The following is a 21,283-nucleotide window of genomic DNA, read 5'->3' on the forward strand; positions in this document are numbered from 1 at the left end:
GGCCGGGGCCGAGCCTCCTGCGAGCCTTCGCGGCGCCCGCGGCGTCACGTGAGCCGCGGGGAGTGAGCGCAGAGCGAGCCGCGGCGGGCGAGTGCTCCGCCGCAGCGACCCGCGGGCCAGCGGGCTAGCGAGCCAGCGCAGGACCCGCGGCTGGGCCCGCGGCCGCCGCCGGACCGGGAGCCAGGCCGCCGCCCCCAGCCCAGCCCCCGGGGCCTCAGGACCGCCGGGGCCTGGCCGCCAGCCGGGCGTGCTCCAAGTTCAGGTGGGAGAGGCTCTAGGAGGCCGGAGGGGAGCCCAGGGGGCTGATCGGGACGCGAGTGGGGCGGTGGGACGCCGGCTGGGCTCTGGTGGTGCGGCCGGGTGCCCGCGCCGCTGTCCGGAGCTCCGCGCCAGTGTCGGAGGAAACGCCGGAGAAGCCGAGCGAGCCCCTGCTCGGGGCCCGGGGTCGGACAAGCCCGCGCGAGAGTGACCCCCCCACCCCCCGTGCCCATCGGCACTTTCCCCGCGCGTGTCCGGGCCGCTGCCTCGGCGCCTGGCCCCGCGGGTCCTGCGCGCCTTGCGAGCTGGCCCTCCCATATGGCGGGCACCGGCGGGGCCTGGCGACCGGAACGGGCCGGCGAATGCGCCGGCCAGTCGGGGGCCGAGGAAGGGGGGACGAGGGGGCTGTGGCGGAGGGGTTACTGTCGGTCACCGCAGCCGTGGCCTCTGGGAGAGGGGCACCGGCCGAGGGCATGGTGCCCGGCCGGCAACGCTCCCGGGCTCTACCGAGGGGTCTTCCTTTCCCACGCTCCTCCCACACGCGGGCGGGCACCCACGCCAGCTCCACGCGCGAGTATGTCGCGGACACCCTCCGGCACAGCCACACCGCTGCCGCGCACCACGCCCCGCACACGCACAGTCACACGACATGAACTCACACCCCTTCGCGCACACCCGCACTGCTCACACACCTCTTACTTCTACTCCCCACGCAAAGTCCCTGCTGCTTTCCACTGAACATTAGCAGAACGATGGCCAAGGGGTGGCAGGGGCAGAGGAGAGGCCACCCCCACCCACCGTGGCCGTGCTGTTCCCTCTTACCTCCACACTGTGGTATTCCCTAAGGAGCCCCCCTCCCAGGGCACCGGGGGGCTGTTTTCTCGCCCAATCCCTGGGAAGGTGACAAAAATCCCCCAATGCTTTAGTCCCTCAAATCACCTTTCCCCCAAGGACCGGGTGGCTCGTGGGAGCCCCCGCCGTCCTACAGGTGGGAGAACGCCTGGGTTCTGCGACTTTGGGGCCTGCGGGTGGCGCAGGGACCAGAGACTCTTATTTTGAAGGGCGGCCCCCACCCGCCACCCCCGTGATTTGCACGCTGACCCAATGGCAAGCCCTTGGCCGGCGCTGGGCTTGTTATCAATTACATGTTGTTCCTGCAGCGGCTGTGTCCCCGGGAGGATAAACAGCAGGCCGGGCCGGGCCTGGGGGGAGGGGGCGGAGTCCGGCTGTAGGCCGGGGACGGTGCCCGGAACAGCGTGTCCCCTCCCCCTGCACGCAGCCTGTGCTTCTGGCTATGCCATGTGCTGCTGTGTTTTAGCTTCCTAGCCGGCTCCCTCCAGCCCCGGCGGGCCCTTTTTCTATCTCCAGTGCCCCCGGGTGTCCCAGAACCCCTTCTCTGCTTTCAGTGCCTCAGTGTGCAACCCTGGCTGACCAGCCCTGCATGAAAACCCTGCTGCCTGACCCTGGCCATTCCATACCTGGGAGAATCCCCACACCCCCACCCCCTGCCCAACTTCCCCAAGCACCTCTCACACAACCAGCGCGTTCTACCAGGTCCTGTTTTGGAGGCCGGGGTGGTGGCAGACTGGATAGCCAGAATAGCTTCTATTTTGGTGGGGAGGTAAACAGAAAAGTACACAAACCCATAACCAAGATGATTTCCCCCCTGGTACCAACTACTGGAAGAATAGTGTGGGATGAGTTAACAGATGGTGGTCAGGGGAGAGCCCTGCAGGCAGTGATTTCTGAGCTGAGCTCTAAATAAGGCACTCCCACTTGGAGTGTTGGGAGAAGAGGGCCCCACAGAGACAGCACAGTCAAGGTGGAGTGGAGCAGGTGAGGTGAGATGTGGGAGAGATGGGCAAGGCCCAGGTGCTGGGAGAAGATGGGGTCACATTTCCTAGGGAAGTTATTGGATGTTTTCTCCTACCCTACCCTACCGTACTTACTCCTCCTCCCTCCACACTATTTCTTTTTATACCATTTCATCTGTGAATATCTAATTATCAACTATAATACCATCATCGCACTTAAAAATATGAACACTAACTCCTTACTATCATGTAATATTCGGTTGGTGATCACATTTCAGGGGAGAGTTTTAAGTGGGCAAGAATATGGCCTGATCTGCCTCTTAACCACTAGTTAAGGCCTGTTCCTAGGTTCTAAGAAGGCTGGAGTCCCTCTGATTCCTTAGGATTACATCGGAGGGGCACAAAGACCACGTGTTCACCCATTTGGAGGTTAATCCTAATGGCTGGTACTGACCAACGCCTGAGTGCATGCCAGCCAGTGTAGTAAGTGTTCACCTGGTGTTAGCTCATTGAACTCTTTGAGTAACCTGGGAGCTAGGCACTACTGGCAGCATCCCTAGCCAACAGACTGGACACAGAGAAGTTGTGCCACCTGCCCGAGGTTGCCCAGCTAAGTTGCAGAGGCCAGAGCAGAGCCCCCTGCTCAGAGGGTGGGCCAAAGTGGTGGTGGGGGGGCCCAGGGCCCAGTGTGAGCTCTGCACAGCCTTGTTGCCCTTCACGTTATCTGGTACTCTTATTCCTTCCTGGCACCTGATTGGGTGAATAGCATGTATTTTAAAACTTCCAGTTTTAAATCCTCAGATGAGTATTAACAATTAAAGAGCCAAATATCCTCCTGGCAAAACTGCCCTGGGGTATGGACTCGCCAAAGGCATCCACCCTGCCTTAGCTTCCTGGAGCTGCATGAAGCTTCCTGGATTAGTGGGGAACTGAGGTCACTGGGGCCCGGAATAGATGGGGAAACTGAGATTCGGGGAGTGAGGACTTGTCCAAGGTCGCAGCTGATGATGATCCTGGCCCTGACAGGTTTCTGTCCATGGCCAGACCTGTCGGCCGTAGAGTATGCTGTGTGCTAAGTCCGGCAGTGGCCCTCGAGACAGAGCATAGGAGTGGGTGCAGAGTGGGGATAGGCAGCAGAGAATCTCTGGTTTTAGACGTGGAACATTCCCTGTTCCCCAACCTCACTGGTCATTGGGCGGGGACAAAGGTCCACAGAGGTGGCTCCATCATAGCCATACACTGTTGACTCTCCTTGGACACCGGACCTAGCATGGCCTTCAGAGGACGCAGATGTCCCCTCTCTTCTCTGTTGATGTTCCCTGAGTCCCTCCTGGGCACTAGCTGCCATGCCAGAAGCTGGGAACACAGTGGGGACCCAGCAGAGCGGCCTGCCTTCCTGGAGTTCACGGTCTAGTGGGAAGACGGGAGTTAGCTGGGCCTTCCTGAGGTGGTGAGTGCTCCATGGGGTACAGGCCAAGGGCATCCTCTTTCTCATCCCACTAGGTGGTCGTGTAGTCACATGGGGTAATAGCCGTGCAAGTACTCTGGGACCTGGGTCCACTTTTGCCCTTGTGAGTTATCACCGTGGGTCAGGGCCCTGTCCACCCCATGGTAAAGCCTCAGTAAACTGTCTGGGTACAGTCGAGAGCCTTTTTGTTCTGTCCCTGCCTCTCCCACTTCACAGAGGAGGCAGCTGAGGCTGGAGGGGTCCGAGAACAAGAGGGTGGATGAGGTCTCCCCCTTCAGATGGGGAAACAGAGCTGGTGAGAGCAGGTGCATATGGGTCTTTAATTTTTTTGCAGGGGAGGCACAAATTCGACTTGTCTGATTAAAATATAGACTGCCAAGTTGAGGTTCAATCTCAGATAAAATATTTTTTTTTTAATTTTTTTTCTGTTTATTTATTTTTGAGAGAGACAGAGAACAAGCAGGGGAGGGGCAGAGAGAGAGAGAGAGAGAGAGACAGAATCTGAAGTGGGCTCCAGGCTCCAAGCTCCAAGCTGACAGCACAGAGCCTGACGCAGGGCTCGAACTCACAAACTGCGAGATCATGACCTGAGCCGAATCGGACGCTCAACCCACTGAGCCACCCAGGCGCCCCTAAAATAATTTAATATGAGCATATCCCATTTAATATTTGGGACATACTTATGTTAAACGTTGCTTGTTTTTTAAAACCTGAAATTCAAATCTAACTGGGTGGCCTGCAGTTTTATTTGTTTAATCTGGCAACCTTACCCAAGCCCCAACCAACACAAGGGTCAGGGGGCAAATGGCCATCCTCCTGCCCCCTTCCAGTGAGTCAAGAATGAAGCTGAGGTCAGGTGTCCTCAGAAGTGCAGCCACTCCAGTCAGCTGGACAAGGTTCCCCAACGTTGGCCATTTCAGGGTACAGACATCCTCCTTGCATACTTTCTCGCTCACACGTGCACACACTCAATCATTCACAGATACACACGTGTTCTTTCCCAGAACTGTTCTGGAAAACCTGTTTGAAACCAAAAGTACCCCGGATTGTGCAATGAGCTTGGAGAGCGCTCTTTTGCAAACAGGTGGTGCAATTTCGGAAAACACTCTTGCAGACAGAGTTATCCCACGGGATGGGATGGAGACAGGATCCAGGCATTTGGCAATGGGAGACTGTGGGCAGGCAGCGGAGGTGGGGGGGGGGGGGTGCACAGGCCCACAAGGTGGCAGGTGAGCATGCCATCCTTCTGACCAGGCCTCCTTTGTTCTTCTCTGCAGCCGCCACCGGCACGGCCAGGCCAGCATGGTGGACCACTTGCTTCCAGTGGACGAGACCTTCTCGTCACCGAAATGCCCAGTTGGTTATCTGGGTGACAGGCTGGTCGGTGGGCGGGCGTACCACATGCTGCCCTCGCCCCTCTCCGAGGATGACAGTGACGCCTCCAGCCTCTGTTCCTGTGCCAGCCCGGACTCACAAGCAGTCTGCTCCTGCTATAGCGGTGGCCCGGGTGCTGAGGGCCAGGATAGCATCTTGGACTTCCTGCTGTCCCAGGCCACACTGGGCAGTGGTGGTGGCGGTGGCATCGGGGCCAGCAGTGGCCCCATGGCCTGGGGGTCCTGGCGGCGGGCACCAGCACCTGTGAAGGGGGAGCATTTCTGCTTCCCCGAGTTTCCTGTGGGTGACCCTGATGACGTCCCAAGGCCCTTCCAGCCCACCCTGGAGGAGATTGAAGAGTTTCTGGAGGAGAACATGGAGCTGGGGGTCAAGGAGGCCCCAGAGGGCAGCAGCAAGGACTTGGAGGCCTGTGGCCAGCTCTCAGCCGGGCCACACAGGAACCACCTCCATCCTGGGTCCAGTGGGAGAGAGCGTGGCACTCCCCCTCTGGGCAGTGCCAGTGTGGGGGGCAGCCAGAGTCCGGGTGGGGGGCCCACATCTGACGGCCCCATCCCCGTGCTGCTGCAGATCCAGCCTGTGCAGGTGAAGCAGGAGTCGGGCAATGAGCCTGCCTCCCCTGGGCAGGCCCCGGAAAGTGTCAAGGTAGCCCAGCTTCTGGTCAACATCCAGGGTCAGACCTTTGCACTGGTGCCCCAGGTGGTGCCCTCCTCCAATGTGAACCTGCCCTCCAAGTTCGTGCGTATCGCCCCTGTGCCCATCGCCGCCAAGCCCATTGGGTCGGGACCCCTGGGGCCTGGCCCCGCCAGCCTACTCATGGGCCAGAAGTTCCCCAAGAATCCAGCGGCAGAACTCATCAAAATGCACAAATGTACTTTCCCCGGCTGCAGCAAGATGTACACCAAGAGCAGCCACCTCAAGGCGCACCTGCGCCGGCACACAGGCGAGAAGCCCTTTGCCTGCACCTGGCCGGGCTGCGGCTGGAGGTCAGTATGACAGGTGACAGGCCAGGCCATGAGCACAGCCAGCTTGTCTCTGCTCCCCTGGGGGTGTGGTCAAGGCCCAGTTCACCATTACATAAGGCTGATTAGGAAGGGGAGATGGGGCGGGCAGGCAGCGGGGCCAGAGCTGGCGTGGCTGCCCACAGGCTTCCTTGTCCCTGCTTCCCTACTGATCACTGAAGCCTGAAGCCACCTGGTCTCCAGGTTCATAATGACCCGGTCCAGCTTGCTGCGGGTGAGGGGCTGGGCCATGGCAAAAGGGCTCTCTTAGTAGTAACAATGGCAGCTAAGAATGATGGAGTGAGGGCTGTATGTCAGATGGGGTTGTGGCCCTGTGTGCGCTGTTCCCTCAGTGCCTCACAGAACCCCTAAGGGCAAGTGCTACCCTTACAGCTGAGAAAACAGGCTCAGACCAGCTAGGTAACTTGCCCAAGGCCACACTACTTGGTAAATGGGGTTTAGGCCCAGAGGGTCGTATCAGAGGCGTCACATCCTGAAAAAACGCTGCTTTTCCGACCGGAGGGACCAGCTTCACTTGTGGACGTCCTCAGACACCTGGACAGGGCCTGGCCCTTGCTTCCCTGCGGGTACCTGAAGGTGTATCTGGGAAGCTGTGAAGGAGGACCAGGCTGGGGGTGCTGCAGCAAAGGTGGATGAGTCCTCCCGGACTCTTCTCTGTGTGGTGCAACACGAGAAGCCAGCTCTCAAAGGGCCGGAGTCTTGCTCCAGGGCTGCTCAGCCAGCAGACGGCAGAGCTGGATGGGATCCCCCCGGGTCACCCTCACCTGGGCCCCCAGGGGTCCCCAGATCACTCTTCAGGTGGACTGGGTACACCTTTCCCTGAAAAGCAGGCAGCCGGGAGCTCACACCCTCAGGGGCACCACAGCTGGGCTGTCTCCAGTTTTTAGGACACCTACCCTGCAGGAATCTGGCCTATCTGGCCGGGGGTGGGTGCAGTGTGCATTACTAGCACATTCCCGGTCTTTACTGCCAGGGCTGCTGTGGCCGCCGCTTTGTGAGCATGCGTGAGAGAGCGAACGGGCATGCCCCTCTGTGTGCAGACCTCACAAGTGGGCGTGTAGCTGCGTGTGCACCTACGTGTACTTGCTTTCTTCGTGTGTGTCTGGGTGTGCTGCAGGACTACGCATGTCATGTACCTTGCGCGTGCGTGTGCATCTGTGTGGGTGTGGCCTACAGGGAGCAGTTGGCAGCTTCTTGGTCAGACTCATCCGGCAGCTCGGGAGGGTTGGCCCCAGTTGGGAGGTGCTGGCCACAGAGTCCTGGCCAGCTGAGGCCCTGACTGCAATATGTGATGTGACCCTGCAGCCGCTTTCCGTGGAGTGCTGAGCTGGCCAAGAAAGAGACTTTTCCCAAATAGTGTCTTGGGTTATGGAGGCCCTTCCTGATGAAGGGTCTCATGCAGCCACTGCTCCAGAGGCACCCACCGGACAGGCCCACGGGGCTTCTGCCAGAGGCCCATAGGGTGTCGGTGCTGGTGTCACATCCCTCTCTGAGCCTCTGCCGTAGTCTGTTGAGTGGGCCCCCAGGTGACAGATGTACCTGCAGGGCCACTTTGAGACCTGGTACACTGGTGGGTATGCGGTGTTGGTGGTCAGAGCTTGGGGGTGTGGGGAAGCCGAGGCACTGGGGCCATAGAGGCAGGTGCTCAACTGTAGAAGGGAGGGCCATTGACCTTGGGTGGGGGGTAGCTGGCGGCAATGGTGGGAGCCTCAGCCTATGTCAGCTTCTGACTTGCTATGTGCTCTCGGGGAGCTCCCCCCTGGCCAAGCCTCAGTTCCCCATCTGTGAAGTGGGGGGCCTGCTCTCTCCCTCTCAGGGCCGGGGGCACAGGGGTGCTCAGCACCACCCCTTTCTCATTGGTGGCACTGTTACTCATACAAGGGCAGAGTCTGAGAAGAGTATCGTTTCGGAGGTGGCCCAGACTCACAGGGACTCCTCTTAGATGCATTTTCTCTTGGCGGGGGGGCAGGCAGGGCTGTGGAGGGGTCGGGCATCTGGCTGGACAGAGCACTGGTCCGACTCCTGATGGGCTCACCTTCCTGGGCACTGTCCCCTGGCCACTGCTAACTCTTGGCGAGTGGCCCTTCCTGTCGGGATGAGGCTGGGCAGGGCTACAGGGAGAAAGGTGTGGTCCTTGGTGAAGGCTACCCACTTGTCTCATTCCCCCAGGAGGGGACGTGCTTTCTGGGCTGTCTCAGAGAACAGACAGAATCCTCAGCCCAGAGCGCATCTTAGGGAGGCAGATCTCACCCCCAACACCGCAGCCTCAGGAGATAGTGAGTTTTCCATGGTAGGAGGTGTGCAAACAAGAGTGGGATTTGTGGAGGGGATTCAGCCTTGCCACTGTCTGGGTCCTGGCACTGTTCTTGCCCAGGACCCACTTGGCAGGGGAAGGCACGGCATGTGCCTGGCATAGTGAGTTCCTGTGGAACTGACCCTGGGGCCATCCTTGCCTCCAGCCACTCCTAGGCCTTCAAAGGCCTCCCCTGCTTCTCCCAGGGTTCCCCTGGAATGGGATCTGGCCTTTGTGGGATTACATGTGATGGAGGCACAGGCAGCTGAGGGTACCTGTGTTTTGGGAGAGCTATTTCTCTGAGGATGCAAGAGTCCCTCATTGGCCTTCGGGAGTCCAGAACCCTTGGGGATGTACACGAGATGTGTGTGTCCCTTCTATGCGGAGGGAGCCCTTGCAGTAGTTGGGCAGGCAGGCCGACCGGCGCTGGGACAGCTTGATCTGGACAGGACAGCAGAAGTAGTGATGATGATGGCAATTAGGTGCCACATTTTCTGGCCACCGACTGTATTCTGGGCACCACCCTAAGGTGCTCAGAGTGGGAATCCCTTCCACAAATCCCCATTACTTGGTTGTATACTTCCTGCCATGAGGAGCCCATTACTTTATGAGGCTACTCTCGCCTCTTCATGTACTTGGTACTCTTAGATTCCTATCCACACTTCGCATTCTGGCCTGATCTGCTGGCCAGCCTCCCTTGCACAGTGCAGGCTCACACTTGGGCCCCCACCCTCTTTGCCCCCTCTGTGTGCCCCCTGTTTCCAACACTTCCCTCCTGATGGCAATGGTAGTCGATCTTGCGATGGTCCCTGCTTTCTTCTGCACGTGTCACAGAAATGAGCTTGTTGAGCCCTCAGGACAGCCCCATAACATGGGCGCACCAGTCTGCATTTCCCAGAGGGCCCACAGGGGTGGAGCTAGTGAGCGTGGCTCTGGGTGTGCCCTCAAGCAAGTGCCTCAGCCCCGCCCTGTCCCTCCAGCAGTCTGGTGGGCATGCCTTTCGCACCTGGACAGCTATGCAGCTGGCCTTTCCCTCATCCTCTCTCCCTGCGCACCTGGTACCATGATGGCTGGGCGTCGTCTCTCCCCGACGAAGCCATCAGCTCTTTCAGATGTGAAGCTTCTGGGCGAGGAGCAAAGAGCTAACAGTAACAACAGCAATAACAGAGCTCTCGTGCACGCGCTGAACATTCCAAAGTAACTCACTGAATGCACCAGATAAGTCCACAAGGTAGGCACCAGTATGCTGCCCCCATTTAGAGAGAAGGAATTTGAGGCACAGAAGAGTTAAGTAATTTCTCCTTGGTCACACAGCTAATGAGTGGCAATGTCCGGAGTCCAACCCAGACTGTTTGCCCCTTGACCTCCTACACCCAGACTCAGGACCTCTCTCCAGCCCCCTGCGCACCCTCCAGTGAGGGATGGCCAGCCCCAGTGCTGGGAGGGAGGACCTCCACCTGCAGCTGGTCTTCAGGCAGCACCCCTGCACACTTGCCTGCCTCCTCGTATGGGGAGTTTACCACTCCCAAGGCCACGTATCTTCCTGGTGGCCCTGGCCCTGTGTCCTGTGCCCCTTTGTGAAATGATGGTGGCTCCCCCACTCCCCCATCCCTGCAACAGCCAGGTCATCATTTTGCCAGGTCACCAACCCCCCACTTCCTTCAGCTTTTGATCCTGAACCCAGTATTCTCTGTCCCCTTCCTTCTCGTGACGTGGTGCTGGCATCCTTGACGGGGCCGAAACCAGACTTTGCCTGTTCCAGTCTGTCTGGGAAGTGGCTGTTTGCCCGCCTTCCTAGAAGTTCCCTTGCTACGCTCTCAGACACAGGCCCCTTTTGTTCATGGCAGCAGAACATCCTGTTCCGGAATGGCCAAGCCATTCTATCCAGTAAGAATCCCCTCCTTCCACAGCTAATATGAATATTAATAACTTCTAGCAGCCCTGTGTGGCAGGTACTGTGGTCATCCCTGGGGGAGACAGGGGGCCCAGAAAAGGGAGCCTGTGGGCCTGAGGCCCCAGAGCCAGGATAGGATTCAGACCTGGTGGTACACTGCTGGCCTGCTTGGTTCCCATGTCTCTGCTGCCCTTATTCAACAAGGCATTCTCTCACCCCTTCCCCCAAGTGGTGTTGGACAGGTTGTACACTGTACAAATCTGGGGGGGCACCATGCCCATTGCAGGCCTTGAGACCTGTCTACAATAATGGCTTTCTGGCTGATGGAAGGAGCACTTTGCACAAAGGTGCTGTGTGTGCCAGCGGTGGGGCTGATGTTACCGGCTGCTTCCCTCTCTAGTACCTCAGCAGCACAAATCATGGTGTTGACCCATATTTCCTGGATGTCACCAAGGAGCAGGTTCTGCGCTGAGCAGCTTGCAGGTAATCAGAGCCCACGGTCACTGAATCATTGCCACGTGCTGAGCACTGTTGTAAACCCTCAAGTACCTTCCCCAATCCGCACAGTCCCCCGAGGCAGATCTGTCCTTTCCACGTCTCCAAGTGGGGAAACTGAGCCTCACAGAACTTGGTGACTTGCCCGGGTCACCTGGTCATAGGTGGCAGAGCTCACAGCCTACAGAGCCTGCATCTTAGCCACCTGGCCCCCCTCCCACTATGTGGTCCCCGGGCTCCTCCAGTGGCTGCTGTCTGGGAGAATGTGAGGGTGTGAGGTAGGGATCCTCTGAGGGCTCAGTTCCCAGGGATGGACCTCTCAGGTCACAGGGCCCTAAGGCAGCAGGGAGGAGGCTGGCAGGTAGGGACAGCTTGTTCTCAGGCCTGGCTCTCATGATGTGCCCAGGATGAGAGGGCCACTGTGGCCATTGTGTCAACTCCTTCGGCCTCTGAGACGAGTCCCAGCAGGTGGGCCAGAATCCCAAAGTCTTCATTGGATGAGTGAGGAAATCTTGCCCAGGACCACACCGGGGCTCCTGGTGGGGTAGGGACCTGAAAGGATCCTGCCGTTCTGCTGGCTCTGACCCTGGCAAGCCCCTTATCCTTTTGAGCCCTTGCTGTGGTGTTGTCAACCCTATGGGACTGATCCTGGCTCCCTGGCCAGAAAGGTGCAAGGTATTCCCAGTGCCTCGTGCCCAGGATGGCTCAGATATTGCTGGTGGCGTTGTTTCTGTGGCTTCCTGCTTACCCCTGCCCTGGGCAGGCCCACCTGTATAGAAGCTGTATGTTCAGCTCCTGCTGGGGCAGGTGGCCCTGGCCTGAGAGCACGGTCCAGGGTGCGTTGTGCAGCTTCCTCACTGGCTCAGGGCTCCAGTGATATACCGCCCAGCCAGGCAATGTGGAGGAGGCCAGGCACAGCTGGGAGCTGGATCAGGATCTTCGCTCCAGCCTTGGCTGCTCTGTCATGCTGGGGATGCTGGATCAGGCCCTCATCACGCTGAGCCTTGGTTTCCTCATCTGGCAAATGGGCCAGTCAGTCTTCCACAGCTCCAAAGATAGGATGAGAGCATTGCTGTGTAGCAGCCTCAGTTGACGCTCTGGGATATGAAGTGGAGTGCCAGCCGCCTGTCTTCTGTGCTTCTGGGCCCGGCTCCCTATCTGGTGCTCAGGCCTTCCTACTGCCCACCTCGAGCCTTCCTCAGGGAATGTTCTGCTGTGTCCTGATTCTTGGCAGGCTGTGGGATTAAAGCTTCCACCAATAGGGTCAGGCCACAGGTAGGCTACCGGTCCCAACACATTGGCTGGTCTGGGGACAGCTGTTCCACCTAACCTACCTCTTGCTGTGTGGCCCCAGGTTCGGGAAGGGACTGTTGGTCCCGGTACCTGTGTGTGTGTACATGTGTGTGCTCACGTAGGTACACGTATGCCCACGCACATGATGTGCATACGTGTACATGTGTGCGTGTGCACACCCTGTGCACCCGTGTAGAGTGGACGCATGTGTGTGCAGTGCACCCATGCTTATGTAGCACATGGGTAGCTTGTGTGTATGGGTGTGTCTGTGTGCATTGCATGGTGTGCACGCATGTGCGTGTTTGTGCATGCCATGGAATTTGAGAGTGCCCTGTAACAGTCCTTCGTCCTCCTGTGGGTGCTTGCTGTGTCCACGCTCTCACGTGAATGCACTTGCTGGCATCTGCCATGCACCAGGCCCTGGGCTGCTTGTGGGATGGACCACAGGGAATGAGACACACATCTTTCCTCATGGAGCTGATGGTCTAGTGGTACAGGCTGACATTCATTAAGAAGTTGGAAGCGAATTTAAAGTTACAATAGTGGCAGGGCCAGGAAATTGAGGTGCATATAGTGCTGTGGGAGCCTAGAATGGGATGCAGTCCCGGAGGGCTTTCTTGAGGAAGTGACATTTGAGCTAAATTCTAACAGATGGGGGGAGGCAGCAAGGAGAGGGGAGAGAAAAGCATTCCAGGACTGGAAAAAGTATGTGCAAATGTCCTGTGGCAAGAAGGACCAAGGATAGGTCCGTGTAGATGGAGCAAGAGGAAGACAGTATGTGGCGGGGAAGGGGGACGAGTGGGATCTCGTTGTCAGGATGAGGGTCACGGGATGGAGAGAGCTTCAAATCCCTGAAGTCAGTGACAACATTCTGAGCCCTGTGGTCCAGCTCAGATCCTTACCTCTTGCATTAGCAGCTGCTCATTCTCAGTGGCCTCTGGGCTATGGGAGCACTCACTCCCAGGCAGGCTGAGGCCAAGAGAGGGAAGTGGCAGGGGAACCATTTAAACTCTCAGAAGTACCTTGCAGTGGCATGGTTTTGTTTGGTGACGTTTTAGGGGGCCCAGCCTTCAGGAAAGCGGTGTCTGGGACTGGAGTGGGGACTCAAGTCTGAAGACCCCCACATCCGCTGTAATGGAGGCAGGAGGAGCCACCTCTCCCAGGCTTCAGCTTCGGCTCCGGACAGGCCTCCGCACGCACACGCTCATAGAAGCCCCAAGTTCTGGCCTAAGGGGGCAAGGGAACGCGAGGTGTATCAGGGCCAGGATGACCCCACTGCACACTGCCGGGCGGGAGGGGGCTGTGGGCAGTAATCCCGGACTCTGGTGGGCTTGATCGCCTATCGGAGTATTTACCAGCTGCTCGCAGGCCCAGATGCCTGAGAGCGGACCGCCGTGCAGCACTGGGCCTTTTACTGGCTGTTCTGGAGGGGGGATGGGCGATGGGGCTTGGGACAGTGACTTTTCAGCAGTGGATTCAGAAGTTCTCGGGAGCCGGAGCAGCGCCGGGGCCGCGCCTGCCGGTCCCGTGCGTAGAGCCCTGCACCTGCCGGCCGCGCTCTGGGTGGGCGTCCGGCGGGGCGGGTCTCGCTGACCGCTGCCCGTGCGTGTCCCGCAGGTTCTCCCGCTCGGACGAGCTGTCGCGGCACCGGCGCTCGCACTCGGGCGTGAAGCCCTACCAGTGTCCCGTGTGCGAGAAGAAGTTCGCGCGGAGCGACCACCTCTCCAAGCACATCAAGGTGCACCGCTTTCCCCGGAGCAGCCGCTCGGTGCGCGCGGTGAACTGAGCGCCCGCCGGCCCCGCCCCCTCACCCGCCCAGTTCTTTTGTAGCAATAATTTATTTGCCTCTTCAGAGGCACGTGACGATGTTGCAAACCCACCTTCTGGAGCCCGGGAGGTGCAGGAAGAGAGGGGCTTGCCTGGGAGGCGGGAACCGGAGCCGCCCGGCCCGCTGCCTTTCCCGGGAAGACCTAGAGCCACGCCTGGGTCCCTGGGGTCTGAGCCCCTACCACCCGCGCAGGGGGCCCTGCCTTCCCGCCTTTGTGCCTTCGTGCCTTCCAGCGGGCCGGCCTGTGCTGCAGCGGCGCGGGGAGCCTGGACCTTCTCCCACTGGGCTCCCTGCCTGGGCCAAGGCCGGCACTTTTTGCTCAGAAGAAGAAATGTGCCGTTTTGAAATGTCAGTTCCCAGAGGGAGCTGTGCTGGGAAGAAGGAAGTAGGCCAGAAGTCCAGGGCTGCACTGTGGTGTGAGGGTGGCTTGGTCCCAGACCTCTGGCTCAGCCTGACTGCCGGAGGAGGGTACGGGAAGGGCCGTCAGGGGTTTAAAACCTGGCCTCTGGGCAGATAATGGAATTAGGGTGAAAAGCCCCCTCTTTGGGGGGGGGGGGGGGTCTGGCAGTGCATGTGCTTGAGTTAAACAGTGCGGGGCAGACAGGTGCAGTCTAGGTACCCAGCATGGCTCATCCCCTCGTCCTGTTTCCAGACAAATCCAGACACCAGCCTCCAGGATCACCTTGGGGAAAAGAGGGGAGCAGGCTGCATTGTGTGTAGACGAACTAGATAGAGCCTCCGAATCCTGATTTAGAAATGCATTCCTTATTTTGTCTAGAAATTAATATCAAATGAACTAGCTTGTTTTGACAGGTTTATTTCACATCCTATGAATGTATGTAAATAAGCTGTACATAGGTACATCTACATAAAATATCTTTTAATAACATATCAACATTTGTGTACATTTGAAATTAAAAAAATCTATAAAGCTGGTGTACATATGTTACAATTATGTATATTTTCTTTGGTCCTTCATAAAAATATATTTACTTTGCCAATAAAAAGAAAAAAGAACTCGATAACTTTATGGCATTCCAGTGCTGTTTTCCTGTTTCTCCAGAAAGTGGGTGTGATTCTGAGGGCAGAGGCTCTGTGTCTGTGTTTGCAGCATTTAGGGAGCCTTGTTTTGTATCCAGAGGGACACGAAGATCCCTTAGGGGTTCAGCCCCTGGCCCATCAGTGCAGGCTTCCCAAGGCAAGCCCTCCTCCATGCTGGCTGCTGGGTTTTTGCTCATTGTGGACTCCCGGAGGGCTCTCCCTCCCCTCCCCACAAACCCAAATCCAGCTCCCATCCCAGCATCACCTATGGGAAGCCACCATGGGCTAGGCCAGGCCTGCAGTGATCACTATGACGACTATTGGAGACCCTCACACAGTGCTTCCTGTGCAGTCAGTCCTTCAAGCATCTGCTGTGCAGAGGAGAGTCCCCTTCGGAGATGGCATAGTTATTCTCACCGGCTCGGGGCATAGTGAACGAGTGGACTGGTGGAGGGGAGACTTAGAGAGGCCGGTATATGCCAGGAGGCCGCCTCCTGCACCCATCCCAGCTGCTCTGAGCTCTGGGGAGACAAGTCCTCCTGAATTCCCCCAGATTCCTGGCATCTCCACCGTGTGCTTGCACAGTTGAGGTCTGAGTGCATCCACATGTCCTGGTGGGTTGGAAGCAGGGGACAGTGGGAGCCTGAGAAGAAGGAGAGGCCGTGAGCTAGCAAGGGGCTCAGTGGGGTGTCTGAGGTTGGGCAGAGAAGGTGGGCTTGGTGGCTGTAGTAACGAGGCAGCCCCAGCTCTCCCGTCCACGTGAGGTGACAGACAAGGACCTTCTAAGGGTGACCCTTAGAAGTCCGATGCAAGTTGGGCAAGTAGTTTTTAGGGACCTCCTCGGAGATGGAGGCAGGTGGTGATGCATCCATGGATTTGTAGCAGAGCGATGTCTAAGTGAGATGTGTGTGCATGTGTGCGTGAGGTCACGGGCCTTTGAGCCACTGTTCCTGCTGATGGGAGTCATCTGCCACCATCATCTTTCCTGCCTGGCAGGAGCTGGCAGGTGTGAAGCTGTCACGTGTGCCCAGCACACAGCATGAGTGATCGGGGAGTGGACGCTTCCATCCTGACCAGCTCTGGCCCTGGGGAAAGGACTTTGCCTTGTGACCTCTATCCTTTGACTTACCCTCTGTGGTCAAACATGCTGTGGGGAAGTGAGGCATTGATTTCCAGTGCATTAACGTAGCCTTTCTTTATTCATAAACAAGCAGTGCAGCCCAAATAAAAGGAACAGTGGAGGTCAGGACAGTCATACTGGAGGAGGAATAAGTCTGTGAGCCCATGTCCCCATGATGCCAGGCACCAGGACTCTGCTTACCTCCGTGTATGTCCCCCAAAGTCCACTGCTCTGAGCCTGCAGTGCCCTGACTAACCTGTGCTGGCCAAGGTAAGGCTGGCCAGTGTGCAGGGTGGTCTAAGCCATCGCCCTCGGTCTGGGCTCCGGACTCCCCACCTAATGTGTGTGCTGACACCTGTCCCACGTGGGCAGCACAGCCCCAGGCTCTGCTTCCCAGAGGCGCCAGCTGAGAGAGAGCTGGCAGGGACAGCAGAGTGAGCACGGCAAGAGGGAAGGATGTGGGCACGAAGTCAGCTGTCTCTGGATCCTCACTCTACCTTCAGACGAGTTTGTTAAAACTTTCCGAGTTCACCCTGCAGGATGGACACGATAGTCCCTGGGTGCCGTTGGTGAGCGTGAGTGTGACTTTGGACAACAGCAAAGCCCCTTTCTAGGGTGGGAGCCTGTCTCTCGGCCAGGTGGAGAGGCTGGGGAGGCGGGGTCTCCGTGCTGGGCCGTGGCCGGCACCTGTGCAGGCACCCCCGTAGTGGGACCCACAAGAACACTGAGAGCTCTGCTGAGGTGCCTGGCCTGTGACTTGGCCCTGGGAGACCCCCATGCCACCACCTTTGTCACCCTTTGTGACCTCTATGACTGGAAAAGTAGTGTTTGTCTTGGCCCACAAGCTAAGGAAATGGGTGAGAGGTGAGCCAGCGTGCCCCCAACTGTTTGTAACAGAGAGGAGTCTGGATGGTTGCAGAGCAGAAATCTGACCTTGACAGCCTCTGGCACCCTGCCCTGCACAGTACCCCTTCCCCAAGGCACACAGAGGGGAAGGAAGTACCATGTATCGAGGGCTGTATCAGGCAGAATATGGGTCAGGTTGCTGTAACAAAGAGACCCCAAACACTGTGGCTTACACAAGGTAGACATGTATTTTTCTCTGTTGGAATAGTCTGGAAGCAGGCAGCCTTGGCTGAGAGGTGGCTGTGGCACGGGACAGCCAGGCTCCTTCTCTCCTGTTGCCCTCCACACCCTAGGTGCTGGTCCAAGGTGTCTCGACAGGGTATCAGGTGAGCCCATAGAAAGTAGGCAGGGGGCCCATGTTCCTTTTCCCCGTGAGTGCACGGGCTGGGATTTGCACGGTTGGGCCTGCTTGGGTCTCTTGGGCTAGTCACATGCCTCATCCACCACAAAGGAAGCTGGAAAATGTGGTCTTGAGCTGTGAGGTCGTGCACCCAGCTAAAATGCAGGGGTTCTCCAATGTTTGTAGCAGCACTATCCACAATAGCCAAAGTGTGGAAAGAGCCCAAATGTCCATCGATGGATGAATGGATAAAGAAGATATGGTATATATATATATACAATGGAGTTTTACCTGGTGATCAAAAAGAATGAAATCTTGCCATTTGCAACTACATGGATGGACCTGGAGGGTATTATGCTAAGCAAAATTAGAGAACGCCAAATATCATGACTTCACTCATATGAGGACTTTAAGACACGAAACAGATGAACACAAGGGAAGGGAAGCAAAAATAATATAAAAACAGGGAGGGGGACATAACATAAGAGACTCTTAAATATGGAGAACAAACAGTGTTGCTGGAGGGGCTGTGGGAGGGGGGATGGGCTACACCGATAAGGGGCATTAAGGAATCTACTCCTGAAATCAATGCACTATATGCTAACTAACTTGGATGTAAATTTAAAAAAAATTAAATAAAAAAATAAAAAATAAATAAAATGCAGGTGTTGTACTGCAGGAGAATGAAAGGGAGCCTAGGAGCTGCCTTTCTGCCGTGAGCATATCCTCCGTGCCTGGCGATGTGTGCAGAGAGGGCCCTACAGCTCTCCCCAAACCCCACGCCTACACAGTGAAGTCATGGGGGGACTGGTGGATCTCCTGACGCATGGCCTCACCCACATGCTCAGAATGGGTGTCACTGAGAGCTCTGGGACCAACAGTCAGGCTTCCAGGGACAGCAGGGGATCACCAAGGGAAACCGTGGGAAAGGGGTGCTAAGATGCTTTGGTGGACAAGCCAAGGCTGCCAAATGGCAGAATCCTAAATCCTGTGGACAAAGTAAACAAAACCAAACCCTTATAATGTCATCAGTGTCTACTCCTGCATAGGGCCCAGAGTCTACACAGGTGCTGTGAACAGAAGTGGAAATCCCCTGGGTCCAGGCTTTTAGGGACTCGTAGTCTTTCCTGGGCTCCCTGAGTTCAGAGTACCAAGGCTCAGGGCAGTGAGTACAAGGGAGACTCTGCAGAGAATAGGTGTGTTAGTCTGGACAGCAGTTGTTATGACTAGGGGCTTTGAATGTCACATAAGGAGACCCAGAGTGAGGACAAGGTCTGTCCTCTGTGTGACAAACACCAAGTCTCAGCAGAAAAAGACCACAGATGGAAAAGAGGAGCATTCAGAAGACCCAAAGGAAGTGCACACTCCAGCCATTCACTGCAGGACAAAGAAAGGCATCCCTGCAAGTTTCCTGTTACTGTCAGTCTCCTGGGAGGCCATAGGGAGAGCTCAGGTTGAAACAGAAGAGCAGCTGGGACACCTGGGTGGCTCAATGGGTTGAGCATTTAAGCATCTGACTTCAGCCCAGGTCATGATCTCGTGGTTCATGGGTTCGAGCCCCAGGTTGGGCTCTGTGCTGACAGCTCAGAGCCTGGAGCCTGCTTCGGATTCTGTGTCTCCGTCTCTTGCGCTGCCCCTCCCCCGCTCACGCTCTCTCAAAAATAAATAAATGTTAAAAAAAAAAATAGAAGAGCAGCAAGACAGAGTGCAGAGAGAGATGGAGGGGATCAGGGAAAATCCCAGGGAAATAAAGATGGTAATATCAGAGTCAAAGCCTGCCTTGGTATACAACAAGGGGGGTTGGGAATACTCACATAGATCTTCTAGAACTAGTGGGGAAGGAAGGATGGAAAGGAGATACATAAGTGTGGAGGGCAGAAAATACAACACCAATAGTTGGATTCTGGATCAGACTCCAGAAAAATAACATATATACCAATACAAACACATATAATACACTAATATATAGCATGTAATATACTAATATGCAACATATGTAATATGCTAACACACTGATACATAATATTCTAATATATAACATATAATACATAACATACCAGTATATACTATATGAATATATAACATATAATATAATAATGTATAACATATATACTAATAAAATATAATATATAATTCTGACCATACACACATGTGACATAAGCAGAGGACAGGGAAAATATCTCAGCTTGGAGGACAGGAAGGCATAGTGGGGGATCTTAGAGGCATTTCGTTGACATGAAGCCACGTGAGCTTGGTTGGCCTGTCTGAACTTTGGAATCCTTATCTGTGAAATGGGTGTGATAATGCTGACCTCTGGGCTGGGTGGAGATGGGACAAGTCACCCTGTTTAAAACAATGGACCCAGTGCATGGTGGATAAGAAGTGGCAACAAGTGACAAGGTGGAAAGGAAAAAAATGAAGTAAGCAAAGAAGGGCCTACCACTGGAGGAAGCAGCTGAGATAAGGACGTAGAGGCTGTGCTGGGAGTGGCCACATCTCATAAGGTCCTGCTGTATGTAAGTGGGAAGGGACACCTGGGGGCCTTGCAAGAAGGAGCCTGTTGTGGAAGGAGGTCTAGACCCTGAGACGCAGAAACCTTCCAACCACCATTGGTCCCTCCCCATTTCAACTCATTTGCACTGACTCTGCGAGCCCCCCACACACAACCTGCCAGCATCTGCCTCTGATAGAGACCTGAGGACGCTCCCCAGGGCTGTTCATTGTCCACCTGTTCCCAATGGCAGTTCTGGGAACTGGGCTCAAATCTGAGCTGAGCTAATCTGGTAAAACCCAAGAGCAGTGTCTGAATGGGGTGGCTGCTGGCACAGGTGAGGAGCAGGATCACCACAGCTCTTGTGGAATGATGACATCAGAGACGTGACCAATTGGGTGACGAGCAGAAGGGAGACCTGGGGCAAATGCAGGGTGGTCATAGTTGGACATATCTAAGAATGAAAATACGTTTATGTAGAGATGAGTCTAAATACTTGCAAATGGGTTTTAAAATCTAAATGCAGATGTCAAATACTGTCTCAGAAAGAGAAGGAAAGTTTGCAGTGAAGAAATAATAATGTAATACCTACCAGTTATCCGGCTCTAAAGCCCCAGGCTGTACAGACTCAAAGTTGTGTGATGCTTAAAGTAGGTCTCTCATCAACCACCTCTTTCCCAAAGAAGAGCATTGTACATCAGTAGCATTTCTTGATATCCTATTTTGTATTTCCCTCTTCCCCAAGAAGTCTTTGTCTGGTCATGTGATGAACAAATGAAGCCAGATGCCATTTCTATTGGGTAAATTGGTAACTGATTGGACAACTGCCTCCAGTGAGCTCAACTTGAAAGAAGAATGAGGGCCACTTTGGCCCCACAGCAAAGTGGGTGATAAATCCCACTAAACCTGGACAACAAGCATGCTGGCTTGGGGCTGCTACAGGACAAGTGGATGAGTGCCCCCCTTGCTCCTGCAACCACAGGACGTTCCAGACCTGTGATTGCACCATGCAGAAAAGTTCTAGTTCCTGCCTTGGGTGCTGAAGGTGTGGCCCCTCCCTGTATGTCAGCTTGAGGGGGGGGCCTTTGGGGGTGGTGACATTGTGAGCAGTGGAAGTCCTCTCTCTCCTCTGTCCCCAGTCACTCCGCTCCAGAGCGGACCTTGCTAGATGGACCTTGCTAGAAATTTGGGTGCTCAGCTGGAAATTCATGCCCCCTCCTAGGCTGAGGGCCACCGGACGTCCTGCACAGAATTCCCATGGTGGAGAAGGTTATGCCTTGTGGGATACCCGTTCCCTCCTGTCACACTAGTACACGTTTTTCAAGTAGTGATGACACCCCTCAGCAGTGCAGCAGACTCTGCTTTCTATGACAGCACCAGTTTGTCATGCTTGACCCCTCCACTGGTTCTGAGAGTCCAGCCACTCTGGTGAGTGCCATCTATGTGACTTCTCCTGAAGGTCTGTGGGGTCCCCTGGCCCCGATGGTTTCCCGTGGAAAATACTTCAACTTATTCTGTTGAAATAATGTAATAAAATAAATTATAATATATACTAAGTGTATATAAATACACATATGAATGTAATATATAATATAATAATCTAATGTAACATATATTCTAATACCTAA

At 55.8% G+C, this 21,283-nt stretch overlaps 1 protein-coding gene across 2 annotated transcripts; it reads left to right on the forward strand.

Annotated features, from left to right (window-relative positions):
• Positions 1–33: 33 nt before the first annotated feature.
• KLF15 (KLF transcription factor 15) lies at positions 34–14,791 on the forward strand. Of its 2 annotated transcripts, none has more exons than XM_060631969.3 (3): positions 34–262; positions 4,818–5,918; positions 13,547–14,790. In XM_060631969.3, exons 2-3 carry the CDS (start codon positions 4,843–4,845, stop codon positions 13,713–13,715), a joined length of 1,245 nt encoding a protein of 414 aa, XP_060487952.1. In that variant the 5' UTR covers positions 34–262; positions 4,818–4,842; the 3' UTR covers positions 13,716–14,790. The 2 variants fall into 2 exon arrangements, with proteins under 2 accessions (XP_060487952.1, XP_060487951.1); XM_060631968.3 differs by lacking the exon at positions 34–262 and adding an exon at positions 2,983–3,522 and having other exon boundaries at positions 13,547–14,791.
• Positions 14,792–21,283: the final 6,492 nt, after the last annotated feature.

This window comes from Panthera onca, chromosome A2 (genome assembly GCF_046562875.1).
Source record: "Panthera onca isolate mPanOnc1 chromosome A2, mPanOnc1 haplotype 2, whole genome shotgun sequence".
Classification (NCBI taxonomy): Eukaryota; Metazoa; Chordata; class Mammalia; order Carnivora; family Felidae; genus Panthera; species Panthera onca.

What these genes read in the sequence shown, in the direction of transcription:
- KLF15 (XM_060631968.3), top strand. Translation starts at nt 3,419, where the DNA reads ATGCCAGAAGCTGGGAACACAGTGGGGACCCAGCAGAGCGGCCTGCCT. An exon ending in AGCTGGGCCTTCCTGAGGTG is followed by an intron (nt 3,523 to 4,817) that starts GTGAGTGCTCCA and finishes TCTTCTCTGCAG; the next exon opens with CCGCCACCGGCACGGCCAGG. An exon ending in TGGCCGGGCTGCGGCTGGAG is followed by an intron (nt 5,919 to 13,546) that starts GTCAGTATGACA and finishes CGTGTCCCGCAG; the next exon opens with GTTCTCCCGCTCGGACGAGC.